General features: G+C 45.8%; 1 protein-coding gene across 3 annotated transcripts; it reads left to right on the top strand.

The window, feature by feature from the left end:
* Positions 1–368: 368 nt before the first annotated feature.
* TNFAIP1 (TNF alpha induced protein 1) lies at positions 369–17,434 on the top strand. 3 transcript variants are annotated; one of them, XM_067538027.1, is made up of 7 exons: positions 369–567; positions 5,761–6,100; positions 8,926–9,095; positions 10,233–10,322; positions 10,419–10,471; positions 12,364–12,559; positions 14,042–17,434. In XM_067538027.1, the coding sequence occupies exons 2-7, from the start codon at positions 5,887–5,889 to the stop codon at positions 14,258–14,260; spliced, it is 942 nt and encodes a 313-aa protein (XP_067394128.1). In that variant the 5' UTR covers positions 369–567; positions 5,761–5,886; the 3' UTR covers positions 14,261–17,434. The 3 variants fall into 3 exon arrangements, with proteins under 3 accessions (XP_067394128.1, XP_067394127.1, XP_067394129.1); XM_067538026.1 differs by having other exon boundaries at positions 5,679–6,100; XM_067538028.1 differs by lacking the exon at positions 369–567 and adding an exon at positions 3,783–3,862.
* The last annotated feature ends 5,568 nt before the right edge of the window (positions 17,435–23,002 follow it).

Here is a 23,002-nt window from a genome sequence, read left to right as displayed (position 1 = left end):
CCTGGACGGGCCCAGCCCCTTCCCGCTGCCGAGCGCTTTACAGGCACGGGGCACGCCTGGCTGGGGCGGGGCGGGGCGGGGCGGGGTCCGCTCTCTCTCTCTCTCTCCAATCCCCCCCCCCCCCCGGCATGCTGGGGGCTGTAGTCATTAAATGGGGGTAGCTGCCCATTGGCATCCTGGGCGGGGGGGACGGCCTATAAATTAGTATGGCGTGGTGGCCCCGTTGCATGCTGGGAGTTGTAGTATTCAGGGGGCGGTGGCCCCGTTGCATGCTGGGATCTGTAGTCATTCAAGGGGCGGTGGCCCCGTTGCATGCTGGGATCTGTAGTCTTTAAAGTGCAGCGACCCCCCCATTGCATGCCGGGGGCTGTAGTCCGGGTGTAGGGAGTGGTCTTGGGCCGCTGGTCCCGGCTGTGGGGCGGGGCGACTGGGAGCCGAGCTCACCCAGCCCAGGCCGGGGCGGCGGGGATTAAAGGTGCTGAGTCCGGAGCGGGGCTGGTGTCTGCGCCTGGCGCCTCGTGGGGGAGCATCGCTGGCAGCCCTAGGAGCACGAAGGCCTGCAGCTGGGTAAATATCCCGGTGCTGGGGGGGGAACCGGGTAAATAGCTGCGGGGCCGGGTAAATACCCGGGGGCAGCGATGGGGGGAGCCGTGGGGCCGGGTAAACACCCGGGGGCTGAGGGGTGGGACTGGGTAAATACCCTGAAGGCGGGAGAGCTGTGGTGCCAGGTAAATAGGACGGGGCAGGGGGAGCGGTGGCGCTGGGTAAATACCCTGGGGTGAGCTGTGGCGCTGGGTAAATACCCTGGGGTGAGCTGTGGCGCTGGGTAAATAGTTCTCTATCTGGGGGGGGGTGAGTTGTGGGAGTGGGTAAATACCCTTATGTAAGCTCTCCATGATCTCAGGGTGGGGGTGGAGGGGTGCAGTGGAGCCGGGTACATACCCTGGTGCGCGGATGGAGTGTGAGGGGCAATGTGCCAACACACACCCCCAGATGTATGAACTCTCCAGAGGTGTACATAACTAACTGATGCATCTAGCCGTGTGATCCTATGTGCCGGCTATTGCCAACCCCGTGTTTGCCAAGATCATTAGTCAACCCAAATAGACGAATGATATTGGCCCAAAAATAATGGGACTTCATAGTAAATGTTGGGTTCTTTTTATTTGCTTTCTTATGTTGGTGCCTTTAGGGTTCACGTTTTCAACTTTCTCTTTGTAACAAAAAAAGGGGGTGGGGGGAGCGGAGCGGGGGCTGAGATTCTGGTGGTGTTGCTTCATTCCAGGAGCTGCAGCTTTAATAATAATAATGTCTGTGTCTTCTAAAGCACTTTTCAGCAGTAGATCTCAAAGTGCTTCACAGAGTGTTTTAAGAAATTCACTAAGTATGGTGAGACTTACGGTAACTTCATGAGAGTTGGCAACCATCTTCCTCTCTTGTCCTCATTCTTTGTCGTTGTTATTAATTAGTTGCATGTCTCGGAGCAGGACCTTATGGTTCTAGGCTGTAGACACATGGAACAAAAAAATGGTCCCTGCCCCAAAGAGCTTCACAGTGTTTTCACATGATGTGTTCTACCCAACAGTTAGCTTTTGGGGTAAGGCCCATGTTTCTCTCCACTTGTGAAGTGGGGAATAAGAATTCTTAGAGTTCCCTACCTCCCAGGGGTATAGTGAGGATTAACTAATGTTTGTAAATGTAAAAGAATAGCGGCACCCATAAACAGAAATCTTTTATTCCTCTGTAAAGCAGCTCCCCTGCTCCAGGTGCTTCTCATGGGTGTTCTGAGGATGCCCTGAAGTTGTAAAGTGCCCTCTCTTTTTTTTTTTTATTTAGAGCAGGGAATTCTTTGATCTCTTCCCAGTCTCCCCCACGCCTCTTACCTTGCAAATAAATTCCTGATTGTTCGGTCATGATTTTCTCTGCAATCTCTAGCTGAACATGGGGAATGGTCTCTCTTATATGCTGCTGAAACACATACTGTTAAATATTGTCAACTGTACACAGCTGATCTCCCTCTAATCATGTACTGATTTTATTATCTGGTCAAACTACCACCTAGCTCTTACACAGTGCATTTCATCCATAGATCTCAGTGCTTTACAATGGGGATCAGCAGCATGATCCACGTTTTACAGATGGGGAAATTGAGACAGAGGCAAAGTGACTTGTATAACATCACCCAATTGGTCCATGGTAGAGCCAGGAATTGAATCTAGGTCTCCTGAGTCTCAGTGCTTTCTTGACTAGACCACACTGCCTCCCAAAAAGTATTCTTTCCTACGAATTAAGTCTTAATACAAATAGGAGCTCTGGTTTCTGTTCCTGGTTTTGCCACTGACCCTGGACAAGTTACTTCCACTCTCTGTGCATAGTTTTCCCCATCTGTAAAATGGAGATAATGAAATAGCTTGAAAAGCGTGTCTCTTTTACCAACAGAAGTTGGTCCAATAAAAGATATTACCTCACCCTCCTTTGTAAAGCGCTTTGCAATCTACGATGAAAAGCGTCATGTAAGACCATGGTGGTGGTGATGCTTGTCGTCTATTTAAATTGGAAGCTCTTCAGAGCAGGCCCTGACTCTCGTTATGTGTTTGTAGAGAGCCTACCCCAATGGAGCCGTGGTGTCAGTTAGGGTTTCTAGATGCTACTGTAATGTAAGAGAGACAAACTGGTCTACTAGTTTTCAATCTTCCAGCTCCCTATTGGGCTGGACCAAGAGGCGGGAGCAATTTCCTGATGTGATGTCTGAAATGCTGTATTATTTTGTATGCAAACTTGCCTCTCTCCTCCCTCACAAGGCAGGAAAGAAGGACATAGTAACAAATTTTTCCTCTTACAGTAATTGAGGGTTTCCTTGCACAAGTATGAGTGAAGTCTCCTAGCTTACCTCTTAATTAACATCAATGGTATTGGCTCTTACGTGGCTTGACTGGTTGGCAAAAAGGATCTCCACATTTTACTCCACTCGCTGCTTGGTCAGGGAAAATAATAGTGCTAACTAAGACCCTGATTCTGCAATGAGATGCAGTCAGGCGGACCCATGTAGGCTTCACGGGACTCTGGCCACTCATTGCAGGCTCAGACAGTTTAATTCTGTCCTTTCGAAACCTTTATAATCACTTGGTCTGAATGTCTTTTAAAAGCAGGATTTTACTTTAAAGGGACACTCCCTATGTTAACTGGGCTTGAACATTAAATTGAGTAAAAACAAACTTTATGTAAAACCTAGAACTCATTTAAATTGTTTTTTAAAAGTCCAAATTAAGACAGTTGATTTTTAAATCAATGTATTTCTCTTCAGAGTCTGAAACCTAAAAGTGAAAATGCCTATAAACAAAAATAAAACTGACTTAAATGATTTTGTTCTTGTTCTCCAAGATAAGAAATACAAAGCGCAGAAATAATGGAGGACGGATTGTATAGCAATGAAAGCACAGGTCAAGGTATCCAAAATAAGACCAGAAGTCTGGGTTTTATTCCCATTTCTATGACAGACTTATTGACTTGAGCATGTCACTTAACCTTGCAGTGCTCTAGTTTACTCATCTGAAAAATAGGGTTAATAAATATTTACCTTTATCACATATTCTGAGGCTGAATTTCCTTAATGTTTATAATGTGCGTTGAGACCCTCTGATAAAAGGTGCTAGAGAAATGGAAGGTATTATTTTGTTCAATGATCTGGTTACACACACACAGTTCTTGGTGATCACAGCTTATCGTGATTAAATGCCTTCAGATCAACCAATTGCTTTCGCAGCTGTTTCCCTTTGAGATGTGTGATTGCTGTGATTCATACTGGTCCCTGGGATGTTTGATTAAAACGATCAGCTGGGAAGCAACTTCAGTGTGTTCAAAGGTAGAAAAGAATTTATGCTTCCTTTTTTTTTAGGACTGTACAACTGAAGATAAAGGATGTTGACAGTGTGTAGGAGTGCCCATTACAGTCAGTTATAACCTGACTGACCTGCCTTGGCATAAAAATGCTTTGCAGAATTTGCTCTGGCCTTGCAAACTGCAGAGTTTGCTTCCTACTCACTGTGGATTAATAGAGCCTGTCTGTAGTGATTACTTAGATATAACAACCAAAATGGGACATGATGCTATCAGAGCATTCTTCTATGCCTGTAAAGTCAGTAGTTCTTCAAATCTCTTTACAATTAAGATGCCATCTGTAGCTATCAAGAAGTTTTTGTATACCAGATGGATGCTTAGCTCTTCCATGCTGTCTATGTGGTGGTAAAGAACTACATTATTGGGTTATTTGTATAAGGCAGTGATGGTGCCTGGCACTGTACAGAGAAGTGAGAAAACCAGGAGGTGCTTGCAGCCTCAAATTGACAGATAAGTAGACTAGGGCATAGTGGGAGGGAAGGAAAAAAAGATTTCAGCACCTGGGGGCAAAGTGAAGCTGCTTCTGGGTTCAGCTGGGCATAAGGCAGTGCCGATGAAATCTAGATTCAAATTTCTCCAGTTAGAGGATTTCAGGTCTGATGTGTTAGACTGGGCCCATCTTTGCTTTTATTCTTTTGATTCCATTTCTTGTTTACCTTGTGTGGGGATGGGAGAGGAAAGCAGAGGCGAGGGTGGGGCTAGGACTGGATTAATGACAGGTTACCTTAGTTTCTCATCAGTGAGGGATGTTCCAGCCAACACATCCCAAACAGTTTTCTCCATATTAGATCTCTAATACAGAATGCAGTGGGAACAACTATGACTGTAAGGATATACCAAGAAATGGAGTGGCCCAAACAGGGAATACAAAATTTAACTGTAGTCACTGAAAATTGTTATTCCAGCAGGAAATGCTCCCATTGTGTTGGATAGGGTCTGAGTGAGGAGTGTAATATCTCTCTGGGAAGCTGAGAGAGCAGAGTTCCTGCCATTGTACAGATACATTCAGATTGCAGTATTTTACAGTGAGTTCAGGTTTGGCTGATGGCTAAACTTTGCAAAATTCAGAAAAGCTTAATTTGGCTGAATGGGGTTGAAGCGCCATTACATTCAATTGATCATTTAAAATAAGCTGCAGAGTTTTGTCTCGTATTGGAGAGAGAATCAAAACCAATTTTTTTTGCAGGCTCTCTTCTTAAACACATCGACTCTGAGAATGCCAGGAGCCTGTTATTTTCTCATGACTTTGTTGTGAGGAAGTAGATAATTACCCTATATAGTTGTAATTAGGCACTCAAACCTTTAATGCTCAGAAAAATCTTCTATAGTTTCCCTATTCCAGTCCTTCATTCAGCCTTTCAGTTATGCCTGCTAATAACATCTTGCCTTTCTTATCAAAGTGGTTTATAAACATACATTAAGACTAGCAACGTTCCTGGTTGGCTATTAAAATAAAGTCCAAATTCTGTTTGTTTATCCCCTGCCTCCTTTTTCCCCTTTCTTTTAAACGTCTTAGGTGGGGTTTTGAAAAGTGCTCCTCCTTGACTCTAGCTCTGCTCCCATGGGAGTTACCGTTGTCTTCAGCATGAATAGTGTTGGGCCAACACTGAGTGGTCAGAAACGGTAGAGTGTGTCTGATAAAAACCGATGGAGATTCCCTCAGAACTCGGTTGCTGAAGCGATCCAGCAGCTGGGTGGTGGTTTGACTTGGGAACCTCAGGGTGAAAGGCTGTGTACCCTCTTAACAATCCTTGAACACTGCCCTCTCTTCTTTGATGCAGGCTGCATCTTTTCACTGCGGACTATGATTGTAGACTTCCTCGTTGATCTCCTCCTCTTCTCCTTGTTTCTGACTCCACCCAGGGCTTGAACGAGTTATGACCATTCCTACCCTGCCCTCCCCATCCGGCATCTCGTGACCTCTCCCCAACCACGGCGGAATCCATCAAGCCAACCCTCTGCAGAGTCGTCATCTATTTGCAGAAGGAGATGTCGGGGGACACGTGCCTCGCCGCCATCTGCCAGTCTTCAGGAGCCAAGCCCAAAACCTGCAGCTTCAAAGGCGGGAGCCTGGGCAACAAGTACGTGCGGCTCAACGTCGGGGGCTCCTTGTACTACACCACCGTGCAGGTGCTGACGAGGCATGACACCATGCTGAAGGCCATGTTCAGTGGCCGGATGGAAGTGCTGACCGACAAGGAAGGTAAGGGAGTGCCAACGGGTGCGTCTGAGACTAGGCCCCGGTCAGTGCATGGGATTCAGGGGCAGATAGTCTTCTAAGGCACCAAGAGGAGTTAGGCAGGCAACTCCCGCTGGCATGCGATAATGCTGCCCCTGCTCGCCTTTGGAAAGCCTCCCCCTTCATTACTACAATTAGCGGGAGCAAGGAATTGTTTGCTCTACTCCTGTCCCAGCTGGTCTGTGGATGGCTTGCCCTGGTGTCAGGACTGGACGTGCGGCGTGTGGGTTGGCACTTGTATGCTGGGGTGCAGAGGCGTCAGTGGAAATTGGAGGGGGGGGGACAAGTGGCATCACTTTTTATTTTTTTAAACTCTGACCTGAGTTGCTAAACTCAGGTGCTGTTTTTTGTCTCCGTGGCATGAACTGCTTGTTGGTATTCATATAATATTTGAATTGAGGTAGCTTTTAAAGGCCTCTGTTAAGGATCAGGGCCACATTGTACTGTGCACATGGATAATAAAAAAAGACAGTCGATGCCCCAATGAGCTTACAGTCTAAAAAAGCTTAACTCAGCAACTTTTCAATAGGAGAACAAGGAAGAGCATTCATATGAGCAGTGGCCATGCATGCTTTCATATTCCACTTAGCAATGGGCTAGGCCAAATGACGTCTTTAGAAGCAGAAACAATGTGGGTTCAATAGAGTTGGGTAGTTATGCTGTGTGACACAGAATGTCCCTGATGGGGGCCTTCTAGATATGCAATGGTTATCCCAGGGCAGAATGATCTTGGCTTTTGAGAGTGTGGGCTTGGGGACATAAGGGGTCTAGATTTATTGTCTGACTTTAGGCAAGTTGCTTAACCTCTTGGTATTTCACGGTGCTTGTCTACATGTAGAAGGTGTACTGGTTAAACGAAAGGAGTGACGTTGCACCAGGTTTAAACTAACTCCGTGCAGCTCTGTGTGTGGATACCATACACTGGTGTGAAGCTGGTGTGTATCAGTTTAACTTGCCCCTGTTAAAAACTCAGTTTAACTAAATCAGTGTGATAGCGCAGCTTTAGTGTGTGAGACCAGGTCCAAAATGGGGAGAGTGACACCACCCTAACTGCACAGGGATGTCAATCTGCTAATGTTTGTAAAGCTCTTTGAGGTCCACGTATGGAAGACCCCATAGAAATCCAACATATTTCTGTTGTTCCTGCCCTGTTAATGCAAGATACTGACTCACTGCACGTTCTTGCTCTCCGTGCATGCTAACTCCACATTAGAATGACTGTTCTGTAGGGGAGTTCGGCACGCGACCAAGGGGACGCTTCCTGCTGCTGTGTGCAGCCTCTGCTAGCATTGTTTGATGGCAGGGTGTACATCCTTCTCCACGATGAATGAGGCACCAGGGACGGGTTAGAATAAGTCAGAGAAGAGGCTTTTTTCCACTTGTTCCTGTGCTGAGTCTTTTCCTGTTCAGTGGCTTTCCTGCATTTCTCTCTGCATATACTTTACAAGCAGAATGGCCTTTCCTTCGCTGCTTTCACTGGCCTGTTCTACATCTTGGCATCTGTGGAATGCTGCTCCGATTTCTCTCTCAAAAACGGGGAAAGAGGCCTGGTGAAACCTCTGCCAGATGCCGGCAGGTGGTCTGCAGAACTTCCACTCCAATCCATTTAGAATTTGCAAATGCTTCCAGCAAGTCTCCTCTAGTCCTTCTGACGCTTTCTGAGTGCTAAGCTGCCTGGCAGTACACTGCACCTGCTTTTCTGCCTGGCCACGTACGCCGACGGGAGTCTGTCCATCCCTTGTAGCGGGTGAAGGGAAGAGTCTCTTTTCCCTTCTCTTTTTATGATTGGCTTATGCATATTTGTTGTAAACACCTGAAGAGTATTTAATTGCTTTAAAATATTTGTTGCTCCGACAGTCCATTTAGATCTCTGTTATTTGCTGAACACCTAGATCTTCAGATTTATTGATGTTTGAGCTTATCGTGTTCTCTAGGCCCGAGTTAAAAATCACAAAATCCATTCCAACAACTTAAAAAATCAAGCAGGACTCCTAAAAGGCCATCCCACCCAAACTCACTCTCATTCCTACTATTTTGGAATTGGGCTCCATTATTCACTGCCTTTTCCATGGCTGTAATGTTCTGGCACCATGCAATATTTTTGTTTGCCCGCATAACCTTTGGGCAACAGAAATAACTCAGACATGAAGGCAGTTACAACCAACGTCTCTGGTATAGCGCTGAGCTTCTTTAAAAATTGCACTACATTTAACAATCAGCATTTTTCTAAGATCTAACGGCCTCAACAGTTAAACAGAACTACTGTAATAGCGCCAACTGGTAATTTGCAATAATATTTAAATGGACCCATGTCTCCAGTAGGTTGAAATCTAATATAGATAAGATAAAACACAGGAAACAGTTCTGATATGAAAGTGAGTGGATTGATCAGTGGAGAAAACAATGCCCTAGGAGTCTTATGGGTTTTTTTTTGTGTCCCTCTTAGTGAAAGCCTGCATATTTTTAGATTCTTTCATCTAGGTCTTAGACTTTGGAATCAATGTGGAATCTTTTCCTTTTGGAAGCCTGGGCCATTGAGAGGAGCAATTCCTCTGTCCGTTTCTGTTCTGTGGGCCAGATCCAGTTCCCCTGAAGTCAGCAAAGACCTCCACCGGCTACAGTGGGAATTGGGTCTAGCTCCATTGCAAGAGACATGAGGAAGATTAATTATCCACAGATGAGGCCTGTGAGCTGTCACACTGAGATTCCATGTCGAGCCGTGTTGCTGAGCTGCTGGTTGCCTTCCCGATGCGACAGTGCGCTCAAATGTTGTGGTGTTTGTCTTTCAGGGTGGATTCTGATAGACCGCTGCGGGAAACACTTTGGAGTGATTTTAAATTACCTCCGAGATGACACTATCGTCCTTCCGAAAAACAGGCAGGAGATCAAAGAGTTGATGGCAGAAGCGAAATATTACTTAATTCAGGGCTTAGTAGACATGTGCCAGGCAGCTCTCCAGGTAAGACATAGCAGCAGCCTGGGGCTTTTCCACTTCGAAAAATGATCTAGGACCTCTTTTCGGTTGTATGTGCTTTGAAAGTGCTTGAGTTTAAATGCGGATTGGTGCATTTCTAGGGACTGTCTGATACCAAGTCTGAAATGTCTAGAGCCGCAGTTTTGATCCCCATCTGGGTCTCTTTCCAAGGCAGATAAACTGAGACACGTGCCACTCACTCTGTCTTTTTCAAATAAGACCTTTAAACCACGTTGTTCTCTGCTCTGCATGGACACTAAATGTCCTATGATGCTGCTTGTCAGCGAAGGGATTTGGAATGATCATTTGGCCAAAATATTCCCAGCTAATCGCGCTATTGTGCTGCTTCCACCCTAGAGGGGGTGGAAGTTTAGCAGTGCTGGGTGGGTACGTAGCTTGTGAAGCGCTTTGGGAACAAAGGTGTTATCGCTGCCTAAAAGAGAGGAAGGCTGAGCCTACGACTTGGGAGATTGAGTTCAAGTCCTGGCTGTGCTACAAACTTCCTGTGTGACCTTGGGCAAGTCGCAGCTTCTCTGTGCCTCAGTTGTGTAAACTGGGGACGGTGGCACTTCTCTGCCTCACAGGGGTATTGTGTGATGCTCAGATACTACAGTAATAGCTGATTTTTTTGGATACATTTTCTACTCAAGAAGCCAATGGTTGGCTCACTGTGTAAGGAAGCTGGGGTTAGAGTCCCTTATAAGCAATAGCTTGTTGCTTGTACAACAAAGGGTTTGGATCCATTTCAGTGAGGTGCGTTTCTCTCCAGCAGACGTGTGATTTGTGGTGACTCATTTTTGGTGTGCAGTTGATAAAACTGGCAAAAGCGCTTTCCCGTGCCCCTTTTGTCAAAGGGGCTAGAAAACTACATCCCCCAAACAGAAACCCACAGCAGTGGAGTTGTTGCCGTATGTAGGAATGACATCTGTTTGCATCCAAATGTTTCAATTATTGCTGCCTTTTGGGGATAAGAAATGTCTCTGCTGTATTTCTGGCTTGCAGCTCCCGGTAACATTGTGGAGTTACTATAGCAACTTTGTGCTCTTCCTCTGCATTGGAGGGCTTGGGAACATGGTTGCAGGTTCCTGCAAGTCGTTATACCTCTTATTTTATTTTACCCAGGACAAGAAAGACTCGTATGAGCCCATCTGTAACATCCCCATCATCACATCTCCAAAGGAAGAAGAGAGGCTCATAGAATCCTCCATGAAAGTAACTACTTTTCCACAGCCTCTCTCTGCATTTCTGCCAAGCTCTTTACAGTGCAGAACTGACTTTCCCTGCTTTTATTTTGTTCTCTCCTAACAGCCTGTCGTCAAGCTGCTTTATAACAGGAGCAACAACAAATATTCCTACACCAGGTATGTCTCGAGGGTGCCACTCTGAAGACAAAGGTTCCTCGGGGGCTGCTGGGGTGGGATTCTCCTCTTCCATGAGTGTTTCTTCTGGCACCTGAGTGCAGTTACTCTTGGTTGACAAAGGATGATCCGGCTCCTCGAGTTGCAGAGGGATGCAGCCTGTTTCAGCTCAGCGTGTGGGTCGGGGAGGGGGAGGCGGCTGTCTCTCAAAGTGCTCCGAGAAACATGACTGCTAACAACACCGGGTGAAGCTGAATATAGTGCAGGAAATGCAGGGTAAATTTCCGCCCACATGCCACAATGCTAATGCAGTCGTGACTTGTACCTCCTTCTGCAGTTCGGTTCCTGAGCCACCAGGCAGCCCTGTTAACCCACCTCAGTCCTGACCTACAGCACCCCTTGCTACTCCAGCCCCACCCCTTTCGAAAACAATTACAAGGCGGAGATGTGAAACCTTACATCAGACCAGGATCTGCCCCAGAAGGCTCTAGCATTAGGGGAACTTGTTCTCCTTGTGTGTTACTGAGGGAAGAAATGGAGTATTATCTGGGTTCTGTGATGTAACTCTTGTGGACCGCCTCCCGCCTCCCCCCGTGCCATACCACTGCCAAAGTGGCTCCTGATTTTCTCAGATCAGGAGCTTGAAGCAATGCAGCCAGTCCTAACAGCCATTTGCCTGTTTTGTCAACCTCCTTGGGTCTCTAGACACACGTGCTGCGTATCTGCTGGAGACGCAGATCCTAACCAACGTGGAACCGCAGGGGGCCACTAGGGAATGCTACAGAGCGGCACATTCATCACCCAGCTGGGGGCTGTGTTTTTCGCAGCACTCCTGGCCGTGTTCCCTTTTATTAGCCAGGATGCTGCACTAAAGACAAAATAGCATGTTCATCATGAGGGGTCTGAAGATGGAAAGGAACCAGTGAGAGCAACAGAAGCCTTACCGCAGAACACGAGGGCATGTAGGTGGTTCAGTTAACTGAGAGTTTCTAATTATTCGTTTTACAGGGCTCTTTATGCCTTGATGGCAGTTGTAGGAGACATCACTTGATAGACACTTCTCTTAGCAGGCTAAAGATTCAATCCAGATTCTGACAACCCACCCACCTCTTTGTGACAAGCCAGACCTCTTTGTGGACAAGCCAGACGTGAGGGGGACAGAGAACCACTCTGAGTAGGCTACATAAGTTTGGCTGAATTGGGCCCTAAGTTAATGCCAGAGTCGTAGGGTCCATCTGTCTGAATTTTAGAGTTGCTCAAAGTGGGTTTTAGTTTCAGCTTGACCGTGTTGTTACCATTATCTTCATTACCAAGATAGGCTCAGTCTCACTTGACATCTTTAAGAAACTCCAATATATTTCACTGATACGGTGGGTAAAGTTTTCAAGAGCAGTGAAGTCACTTTGGATGCTTTTGAAAATTGTACTGCGTGTCCTCCTAGGGACAGGGAGGGCTCTGTAAAGTGACCGTTCCACTGGCGGTTGGATATGTTCTGCTGATGCTTGCTTTGGCGCTCTCTGGTCATTTGCTGCTGCATGCTAAATAGAACCACAGTAAGCATATGATTGAATCCGCTCAGGCGTTGGTCAGGACGGAGGTGTAGATTGTTGCTATGATGACTCAGGAAACTCTGCACTACCATTCTATTAATTACACCATTTGAGCTCTAAAGGTGCACTTGCTCCTAGGAAGCAAAGCATCCTCTTTGTGTTCCAAGTTGGCTGTTCTCCCTTTACTTGGCAACGCCTAGCAATGAGTCACTAGCTGTGTTCTCCGGTTCAATTAATGTTTGCAGCCGTGGTGGGGTTGGAATGTAAAGCCTGCCGGCAGTTTACGATGCAGGCCAGTTGCTAAACCACAAAGGCCTTTTCACCGCCTTTGCTGCTGTGTTTCAGTAACTCGGACGATAACTTGTTGAAGAACATAGAACTGTTTGATAAACTCTCTCTCCGCTTCAACGGCCGAGTCCTCTTCATCAAGGATGTTATTGGGGATGAAATCTGCTGCTGGTCTTTCTATGGACAAGGGCGGAAGCTTGCTGAGGTCTGTTGCACCTCTATAGTGTATGCCACAGAAAAGAAACAAACCAAGGTACTGGGAATTGTCCTACTTGAATCTTGTGGTTAAGTAACAAAGTTGGTAGCACTTTACACAGCCATGTGGGATCTTTGAGTCTCAGACCAGGTCTCTAGAACCTGGTAAGGTCATGGGTAGCCTCAACTCACTTACTGGTGAGTAGCGTGGATGGTCCGTGAAATCCAGAAGACTGGGGTGACTCACTGGCTGGCACAGTGGTTCCCAAACTTTTTATTACTGACCCATCAACTGCCTTTTGTCCTTTTGGGGGACCCACCATCACCCTTGCTCCATCTTTCCCTTTAAACTTCTCAGCCCTCCAGACCCCTACCCCAGCTCTCCCCTGGTCCCTTTGTCTGTACTCTCCCAGCTCTGTTCCCTGCTGCAGCCTCAGCCACCAGGTTGCCAACTGTCTGCTCGCTGATTCCAGCCTCTTCCATGTTGCTGCTGTCCAGATCCCGCTTCCTATGCCACCACTCGCTGCCCACAGGAAGCAAGAGCCTGGGAGGGAGGGAGGAACTGTCTCTGGGGCATGTGCGACCCACCTAGACCCTTCCTGTGAGCTACCCGCTGTTTGGGAAACACTGGGCTAGCAAGCTGTATTCTGTCCTGGGCATTTCGGGATCCAAAAGATGCTGACAGATTGAATGGAATTCAGAGAAGAAGAAAACGTGGTTAGGGGAATGGAAGGAATCATTTCGGAGGAAAGTTCAGTGGGAATTCCAAAAGCACTTACAATCCGATTGAAAGTCAATAGGACTTGGTGCTTCTAAGTTACCTAAGAGCTTTTGAAAAATCCCCCGCTAAATGAATGAAGGATCTAATTCTTCTCCCAGTTATCCTGGTGCAAATTAACTTCAGTGGACTTACACTGGTGTAATGAGGAGCAGATTTAAGCCTGTGTGTGGTGTGGGTTTAACCATCTCCAAAAGGTTGGAAGATGCAAATGTCCAAAGAGAAGAATTGCCCAGAGGGGAACACGTCAGTATAACTAAAAGTAGCAGGATGAAATTGACAAAAGGGAAATTTGGGATGAATATTAAACATTTAAGAAGAAAAATGTGCTGCTTTATTAATTCCAGTGCGATTAATCTAAAGTAATTCCCCTGGCCTCAGCAGACTTGCTCCTGATTTACAGTGGGGCGGGTGAGACCAGAATGTGGCCCAGGCTTTGCAGCTAAGCATCAGAAATGACATCCTGATGGTGAGAGGTGTCAGATTCTGGAAGAGTCTTCCAAAAGAAGTGGCAGGTGGTCCAATAGTTGGGATGTCAGAAGCTAGATTGGTGAAAGCACTAGAGAACCTAAATTACAATCCTACACTGGGGCATGCTATGAGTTTATCTCACAGGTCTCTTCTGCTTAGAACTGTTTTACTGTCTTTACATACAGCCTCACATGCACTAGGTTTTGAAATTCCTACACCAGTCAGCAGTGGAGGGATTGCTGTCTTGTTACCCAGTTTGCGGCAGGAAAAAGCATGCTGTCTCTTCCCTAGGTTGAATTCCCTGAAGCCCGTATCTACGAGGAGACACTCAACGTTTTACTGTATGAAACGCCACGTGTACCTGACAACTCTCTGCTGGAGGCGACCAGCCGGAACCGAAGCCAGGCGTCTCACAGCGAGGACGATGAGGGCTTTGAACTGCGCGACCGAGTGCGCCGTATTCACGTGAAGAGATACAGCACTTACGATGACCGGCAGCTTGGCCACTAGCCAGCTGACAGAGGAGAAAGGGTTTGCTTTGAAGGCTTGTTCATAGAGCTTAACGAATGTGAGGAGTTAGGCCGGGGAAACAAGGGGTGGTCGGGCTGTTGGACCCAGAATTGATCCTCAGATGGTTTCTGTGCTTCCTAGAGAAGCAGTTCAGCATCTGTGCCAAAAGCAACACTTAAGGCTAGAGGTTTTTAGAGTGATTGTGATGTGTTACTTGTGCACCACATGGTGTAAACAGACAGCAATTCTTCACGTCCTGTGGATGGGAGGGCATTCCAAGAACCTGCCGGTGAAGCTCATCTGTTCTGATACAGATTGTGATCTCCTTGTTCTGGTAGCTGCCCTGCACTGCATGTCTTGTGAGAAGCTATGTATTTTTCCACTTGAAGATGGTTCTATTTGAAAACTCATTTTCAGAGACACCATAAGATCTTTGTGCCATGGAACTTCTTAAATTCTGTTACAAAGGATGGCCCATAGGATTTGAACACTAGCATGTTTCGCAGACAACACATCTCACTGGCTAAGCTGCTCTTTCCTGATGGAGCAAGTGGTTAGATTTCCATGGCCTGATGAAGAGCGTTTCCCCTTTTGTGCAAAGATCACCCTTATTTCTGAAACTGCTTAACCTATCTTGCTTTAAGCCAAGCTCTTAGGAATCAAGTTAAGAAATGATCCAAATGGCGGAAATTTAGAGAGTAAATATTAAATGATGTGATTATTAGGGGGAATAAAAACCCCTTAAAGGTGAAGGGTGTGGGTGTGGTGAAGCTTACAAGAAAAGAAAGCCCTGGTGGGGAGGTCATGGGGTCTCTGCCTTTTAGGACTTCAGGTGGGGAGGTTTGATAAATCCTGGGGAATTTAGGGAATCTTTCTATAAGTCACTAGATCAAGAGGTCCCCAAAGCACTGCTTGGTATAATCGTTCCTCAAGATAGGAAAAACCGGGTTATTGAGGGAAAATAACAAAGGTCAAGTGTAGACCAAAGGAAGCTTCTTAGCACTCTAATTCTCACACCATTGGTATTTTTCATGTGTTTTTCTTCTAAGCCCCTCTGAGGCAAGGAGGTAGGAGTAGAAGGATAATAATGGCCTTTAAACCTTGTTATAGAGTGGAGCTCTGTCCCTGTATAGCCAACTTTTTATACTGAATTTTAAACCGTTTCATCAGCTGACATATTTTATAATTACGGTTTTAAAAAAAACTTTTGCGACTCAAATGGTTTTTTTTTTTTTTTTACACATATATTTAAAAAAAGAGAGATGTCTAGTGCGTACTCCATAAAATGGTTTCCTCCCTTCTTGATACTACGGTGTCAGCTCTCCTTGGGCTTAGAGTTTTTTAGACTTGAGCTTTTGATCAGAAATGTGACTATCCTGCGAGAGAACGTGATGATCCTAACTTATTTGGTAGCCTAGGTGCAAACTTAAGGGTTTGACTTTTCTGAAGTTCTGAATCCCCACTAGCTGAAGTCGGTGGTTGCTGCAGATGCTCAGCACCTCTGAAAATCAGGCCCTGAGTTTTCCTGTCACTCTACCCCTTTAGGACAACTGCTGATCCCAGCGACCACTTCGAACACCTAGGTTTGCTGAATATCCAAGGCACCCAACTTTAGGCTTCAAATAATAACTGACCTCCATGTTGTGGGAGGGCTTCTGCACCCAGGAGAGGACTATATCATGCACAATTAGCTGTGTGCCCTGGTCCATTATTACATCTAGGATTGTTTTAATGCAAGGCACCAATTTGTCTAGCAGCCAGGAATTAATTGTCATCCATCTAGACTGGGTTGTTGCTTGCCCTGCGGTGCTGGATGTTAGGATTTTTCCAAGGTTGGCTTTGCAACGCTTCCATGAGAAATGTATTTCTTTTTTTTCCTATTAGCTTTTCAAGGTTTTGTGTTGCTAGTAGTATGTGTGCAACATGTTCCCCTTTGCATCTGCAGTGTCAGACTTTAGTGTCCTAAACTTACAGTGCGCTCAGTGGAAGGCATTTGATTCCCCACTAAAGACAACGGGAACTATGCAATCAGACCTGTCCTTTCCTACATCAAGTTCAGGTATGAATCACATTAGGCAAACTTTGAATGGACTCTGAGGATTTGGGATGAGTGTGTTGGGGTGGTGTGGAAATCACTGCTTGGGAACATCCTAATGTAGCTGGACTGGTGCTGAATGCAAAGCAGAGACGAGGACGTGCCAGGGTTTGCCCCGATTCCTCTGGCGGAGGCTGACCTTTACTTGTAATGGGTGCAAACCCCGGCCTGCCCCCGCTTATGCAACGGTGCAGCTAAGCTGGTTGCTGGCCACTGAAGGCTGAGTTGGGGTTTGTCCCAAGGGTAGACAGTGTCTCGATTTAGAAATGATGTTTTGGAACCAAATCCAAACAAGTTCCAATTCAAGCAAGCAGGCTCCAATTTCTCAGGCTTTTGCCTTTTGTTAATGATCGAACTGTCTGATTTACTGTCTGAAAGGAAAACTAAGGTTTGTTTCAGAGGCCTTTTAAAACCTGTGAATAGGCTGCAGCAGGTGTGGGGTTTTTATTGCCTTCGGAGTAGTCTATGGAGAGAAACGCAGATTTGATGCTAAACTGGCCTGGCCTCCCACTGTAATAAAGCATTTAAAAACTCGAGCTACTCAACACATTTCATGCTCTCCCTCTTTCAAGACAAAGATCCCAATCTACAGCAGTCTGGTTAGACAAAGGATTTTGAGTACTTTAACTACATAGAGCTTTTTCTTTGAAAATCAAATGGCCCATGGAATGTGTTTTTTAAAAAAAATAATGCTTTCAAGTTAGTGTTAAGTATACTTTGTTTCTGTAGGTGTATTCAAGCTGTAAACCGAGGAAGATGGTTAATTGTTTTGTTTAGTAATGGGCAGGTCAAATGCATAGACTTCGGTAATGGGGGGAAAATATAGTCTCATTTGAAAAATTGGCCTCATTATTTTGGATGCCCAGTTGGAGACCTCTTAAATGAGCTTGATGTTTAGAGGCTGGTTGGTTGACAGGTTCTGCAGATCTGTCCCCTTGAAAGAGTCCCAAGCGGGGCATGCAAAATAATTCATCATGTTAGAAAATCTTGGTCATGAGATCTTTCAGCTCTAGGTCACCAACTCAAATCCAGATCGACTGTGATCAGGGCTGAGCAACTGATTGATTTTGTTTTTGTTGTTTTGTTTTGTTTTTGTTCAGTGACTGAAACAAAAAATCTGGAAGAGAATTTTTTTTTCGAACCAAGAGGGAATCTGTTTTTGTTTTTTTTTCTAAACAAAACAAAAAATTAAAAAAAAAAAAAGTTTGGGTTAAACAAAACATTTTGAATGTTACTTCAAAGCGACACTTCAAAACAATGTCCATGCTTTCTAAACATTTTGAAATTTCCAAATGTTTTTTTCCCCAGGATTTTTGGCCAAAACTATTCATGACCCGAATACATGCATTTTGGGGGGAAGAGCAGGGGGGGAGGGGCTCTGAAACTATGCATTTTTGACCAAATTTCTATTCACCGAATCACTTCACCAAGCTCTAGTTGTGACCACAAGCTGTTACCCTCTGATGCCTGGTCAGTGGCAATTTTTGATATTAATTGAAGAGTCTCAGTCTAGTTCCCATAGCCAGAGCTGCACATTATAAACACCTTCATCACAATCGGCAACAAGTGACTTCCCTCCGTGGCCATTCTGTCAACAAGGAAAAGGCCATGGAGACTGAACTCACCTTTGACCCTCTAGCTGTGATCCTTCCACATCGTTGCAATGGAGATGGGGAGAGCAGAACCATCAGTCTGGCGCTCTTTTTCGCCAGCGCTACAGTCGTGCAAATTTGAAAGCGAAGTCCCCTGGGATTATTTTTCCTATAAACTCTTTGCATTCATGGTGCGAAGCTGTCATGTGCACTCGGCCAGATGGGTATTTTCCTGGGAATAGATATTGGGATAGAATAGGCGATTGGCCTCAATCAGATTTTTGTCTTTTAAAAACTAGATTGTATGTGCCTCTTTACAGAGAGTTAGTTGCTACGAATTCCCTGTCTTTATTGTCTGGCCACGCCGCCTGCATGTGGAATGTGATCTCTTAATTCTCCTCACTTCCAGCAGACTGTGTTGCCACAGTAATGCAACTGCACCTGCCTTTTTATGAAAGGCCTCTTTAAAACACTCTAAAAATCAATAACCTGGGTGTTTTTTATTGCTTTCTGTGATGGCTTTATTTTCCAGATGGTTTTGACATTTTGCCAGCAAAAATACAGCTGCTGAGATTTGTTTTGACTTTGTTTTGAGATCTCTGAATTCTGGTTATTTTAAAAAAAGGCAATTTCCTCATACCATAACTTCTGAAATATGAGTTCTGTGAATCAAGGGACCTGGGATGGTTTACTCCTTCTTGTTTTTGTTTTCGGGTTTGTTTGTGTCGTTTTCCCCCCCCCGGGAAACAAGTGGGAGCAATGAGAGCTGCTCAGGGCATGGTTAGATGACAGGTAAAAATGCCTGTGGCTGGTCGAAACTAGCAGTCCCGTTGTTACAAGCAGTGGTGCAGCTGCCCAAGTGATAGATCAAGGGTGGAAGAAGGTCAGAAAATCCTCAGCATTTGTAGAGATAGGCACTGTGCTAATACAGAGACCTTCACAGTGGTAAATGATTGCAATATTAGACTTGCTAAGTAGGAGAAGACCTTCTATGCTCTATATAGAGAAAGTAGTAGCGTTTTTGGCCCTTGTGATTACCTCATTGGACAGTTTTACATGATGTCTCACTGAATCCCAATGCAGGAATGGACACACTGTCTCCATATTAAAACATTGGAACCCCTTTTTTAACCAAAAGGATTGAATGCTCTAACAACTTCTTTTAAAAGATTCCTGCATATTTCATTACAGATTGTTAATTGAATGTTCTTTCATTGCACCTGAACCATGACATGTTGATTGTACAGTCTGACTACCTGGATTCTGGTTACTTTTAATATTAATATTAGTAGATGTGATGAACTTGTGCTCTGTTATCATTTTAACCCTCCTTTATTTCTTAAAAGATGTAAATTGCTTGGATGTTGAATCCTAGGTCACGTTTTTTATGACATTATATCATTGAGAACAAGTAGCATTGTGAAGGATAATGCAGCTTTGAAATAGTCATTGTACTAAGCACAATCTTAGCTTATTTATAGTAAAATATCCATTTTCAGGGTTGACAAAGCAGCCGTTCTTGCTGAGAATATTTCCCCTGCTGTTTTTAAATAGCACATATTACGATCCCCCCCGTTACGACTGTGTGGATTTTTAATTTGAGACATTCACAGCTGCACATGAAGAGATCTGTAATAACTTCCTGCAAAGACCATAATCACCCAGGCTTGCGTTCTGTTGATGTGCCTGTGACTCTGATAGGAGGAAAAGAAAAGAAAACCTCTTTTCCTCGTTTGCAGTGTGTGAATTTCAATTACGCCAACAAGCAATCATTAGCTGGGGCCATCTTTTTGAAGCCCTGCTATCTTATACACACTTGTGTTTAAGTGAACTTTATGCGTTCAGATGATGATATTGGAATGAGTGCATGAATGGGAAATACTAACTGATATCTGTACGTGAACTCTTTGACGGAGACTGGCTATATGGCATCTGTGGGTATTCATGAATTGCAAATGGCCTCGGTTTTCTACAAGGAAGGAGGCTTGGAGCTTTCCAAATGAATGTCTTATGTTAAGCAGCACTTGAATATCCGTTTTAATTAGGTGATAACATCAGTTGGGATAACTTTGCAGGGTAGCCATCTCCCACTGCTTGATAAATGCCGAGACAAAATGAAATGTTTAACCTTCACCTTGACATTTAAGCTTCAGAACAGGAGACATTTATCCCATGGCAACGTTCCATTTTGCTGACTTTTTCTCTTGTACTCAATGATTAAATATAAATAAATAACCCGGACCGATGGGGGCACCGGAGAGACTGATGCTATGCTGTGTCTGAGAAGCTGCATTCTGCAGGGCGTAGACAATGCTTGTTCTGTTCTTCAAACACCTGGAAACCAGAGTAAGTGTTTGGTTCTTCAGAACGCTTCTGACTGACCAATCCAAACCTGAATGATGTTCTCTGACAATCGGTTGCGTTAAAAAACAATCTCCCGTATAGCCAAATTTCATGCCAAACCCCTACTATTAGAGTAACTGAAGCTTCACTGAGAGACTTGGAGACCTGGGCCCCAGTGCCAGCTTCTGCCACTGACTCGCTGTGTGACCTCAGACAAGGCACTTAACCTTGGTGAGCCTCATATTCCTCCTCAGTGGAAGACGGGGATGTGACACACTGCCCTACCTCAGAGGGGTCTGGAGGCTTAATTCATTAATATTTATAAGGCACCTTGCACTTCTGTATTTTTTTACCAGAGGACATCAAATTATTATGGTTACTGTTCATAATTTAGCTGATATTCTGTGAACAAGCTGCTTTCTCATTACTGGAGCTTTCATTTTGTTCTGGATTCTAAATCTCTTAAGGGTCGGCCTTGGAAGGGAAATAACTAGTTGATGGAGTAACCTTATTAACCGATACAGTATTTTCCTCTTTCCTTAGTGCATTGAATGGAAATGGATCTCTGATTCTTAATAAACTATATTATATTTTGAGGCTTGTATGAATTTTCATTGGTGTTAAAGATTTTTTTTTGTAGCAAGCTAGCTTAGATTTCTAGTCTACTTAGTGTGGTGAGTATAGTAAGGAGTGTTTCCTCACTTCAACTGTTTTGTTCTTTTCCTTCTAATGCCAGCAGTCCGGGTTTGCTGCCTTTTCAAACTCTACCACTAGTCTGTCATTGGTTCCAACGTGGGCCACAAATTACCATTGGTTCCCATAGTCCTCTTGGAGAGCTTGCTTATCTATATTTTGGTAACTTCTTTAACCCTGGCTTTAAGAGGTGGCCTTGGACATTATAAAACTCAAGAGCATAACAGCATGCTGCAGTGTAAGAATTCATGCTCTCCCTCACTACCTGCTGCTGTGGTCCTGTCCCCACAGCTTCCTAATTTTGGTTTTAGAAAGGCAAGCTTTTTGAAAACCCAAGTGCAGTAGAAATATTTCAATTTTTTTAAAAAAAAAGGTTAATCACTTTAAAATATTCCCTTCAGTTTTGCAATCAGAATATTATTGTTCTACCAGGATGTGAAAGTGACCATGAATCAAAGTGAAAGTGACTCTTCCTGTGTAGTGTCCAAGGTGACATAACGCTATAAACTGTTTAAAAAGATGTCGATTTTTAAAACTTTCAATTAAATCTAAAGTAGTAGTAAAAGAGGTAATTTTTTTTTAGCCTGATGCACTACCTCTTTTAAAAACTGTCACTGTAGCCTATGGAGAATATGTAAGCTTCCTTGACTCTTTTAGTCCTGGCTTGTTCTCAGTGCCAGGTTTGCTCACTTGCTTCCTTTGGAATGAGTATAGTTCATTTCAGACGATGGGTTAGCAATAACGTTTTGGCAAAGGATGGAAGTGTAACAAACGTTACGGAAACAGAAGCTTCCATGTACATATTTCTGCTGGTGTTTTGACTCTCAGGAAGCCTCAGCTGACCGGAACAGGCCCTGTTAGCACGATTTGTTTGAAGCTGCGCAGAGAACTTATTGCAAACAGATGGCGCCAGCTTCCTTGGCAATTGTGCGAGGAGGTGGGGTGAAGCAACCGTTTCTGGCCACGGTATGGGCGAGAGCACAAGGGAAGAGGACAGGTATAATTTCTGTTGCGAGCTAGTGGAGAAAGCAGCCAGCCTTGTGTGAACTGTGTAGGGGGTAGAGTCAATCCTGCTGTGCCTCCCTCACAAAGCTGCAGCGGACTGAGTGGGAGTTGGTAAATCTGCTCCTTTATTTATTTTGTAATGGGATTGGACAGCCAGGATGGATTGGTCTGAGGTCACTGGCGGCCCCCCCCAGCAGAGGAAGGAGCTGTCGAGGGCGAACCAAGGCGGTGTTACCCTAACACGGACTGGAGTGAGGGGCAGGGAGCAGATGGTTCTAAGGAGGCTTGTCCATTTCACACAGGGAGGTTTTACCACCCCATCACTGGTTGCCGTAGCTACCCTGGAACGCGTCCTACGGCGGAGTTCTACAGTGGAACGCTGTGTCTCCGGCTGCCCGGCGGCGGCCGGCGCGTAGGTGCACGTGCCGCCTGCAGGGAGAGGCTCTGCTGGCGGCTGCATTTAGTGTCGGTGCAGCCGGGTGGGACATGATCTCAGCGCCGTGCCGCACCGCGTGCCAGACCCCGGGCAGCGGCCGCTGAAATGCAGGGGCGGGGCCCGGGGCAGGGGGCGGGGCTGGGTTTTCGGTTTGTAACACTGACGGGGTGTGTCTCTCCCCCCCCCATGACCCCTTGCCCGGCTCGCAGGGGCTTGTTGTAGCAGCACCCCGGCCCCAGCCCCGCCTCGCGTTCGCCCCCTTCCCTGCAAGGCCGGGCTTCCATTGACCCCCGGGCCGCAGGGGCCTCTCTGCCCAGGCCGGGCCCCACTCGCTCCGCCCGGGACCCCGCTTCCCCCCCGCAGCGGGGGCCTTGGCGCGGAGGAGTGTGTAACCACGGGTTCGATTTACCGGGGGCGATTCCCACCAGCCCCCCCGGCTCGCTCTCTGCTCATCCATCTCGCCAAGCGCCTCCCAGGGGCGTGGGCTGCACCGCCCCCTCTCCCCCCCCCCCCCGCAGGCAGGTGCAACCCCCCCACCCCCGCTCTTTGTTGCCAAATAATCGCTCCGGGGGCGGGGG

The sequence above is a fragment of the Emydura macquarii genome, unplaced genomic scaffold (genome assembly GCF_026122565.2).
Source record: "Emydura macquarii macquarii isolate MOO-44397 ecotype Brisbane River unplaced genomic scaffold, CSIRO-AGI_Emac_v2 contig_450, whole genome shotgun sequence".
Classification (NCBI taxonomy): Eukaryota; Metazoa; Chordata; order Testudines; family Chelidae; genus Emydura; species Emydura macquarii.
This window is presented reverse-complemented; position numbering and strand designations above follow the sequence as displayed.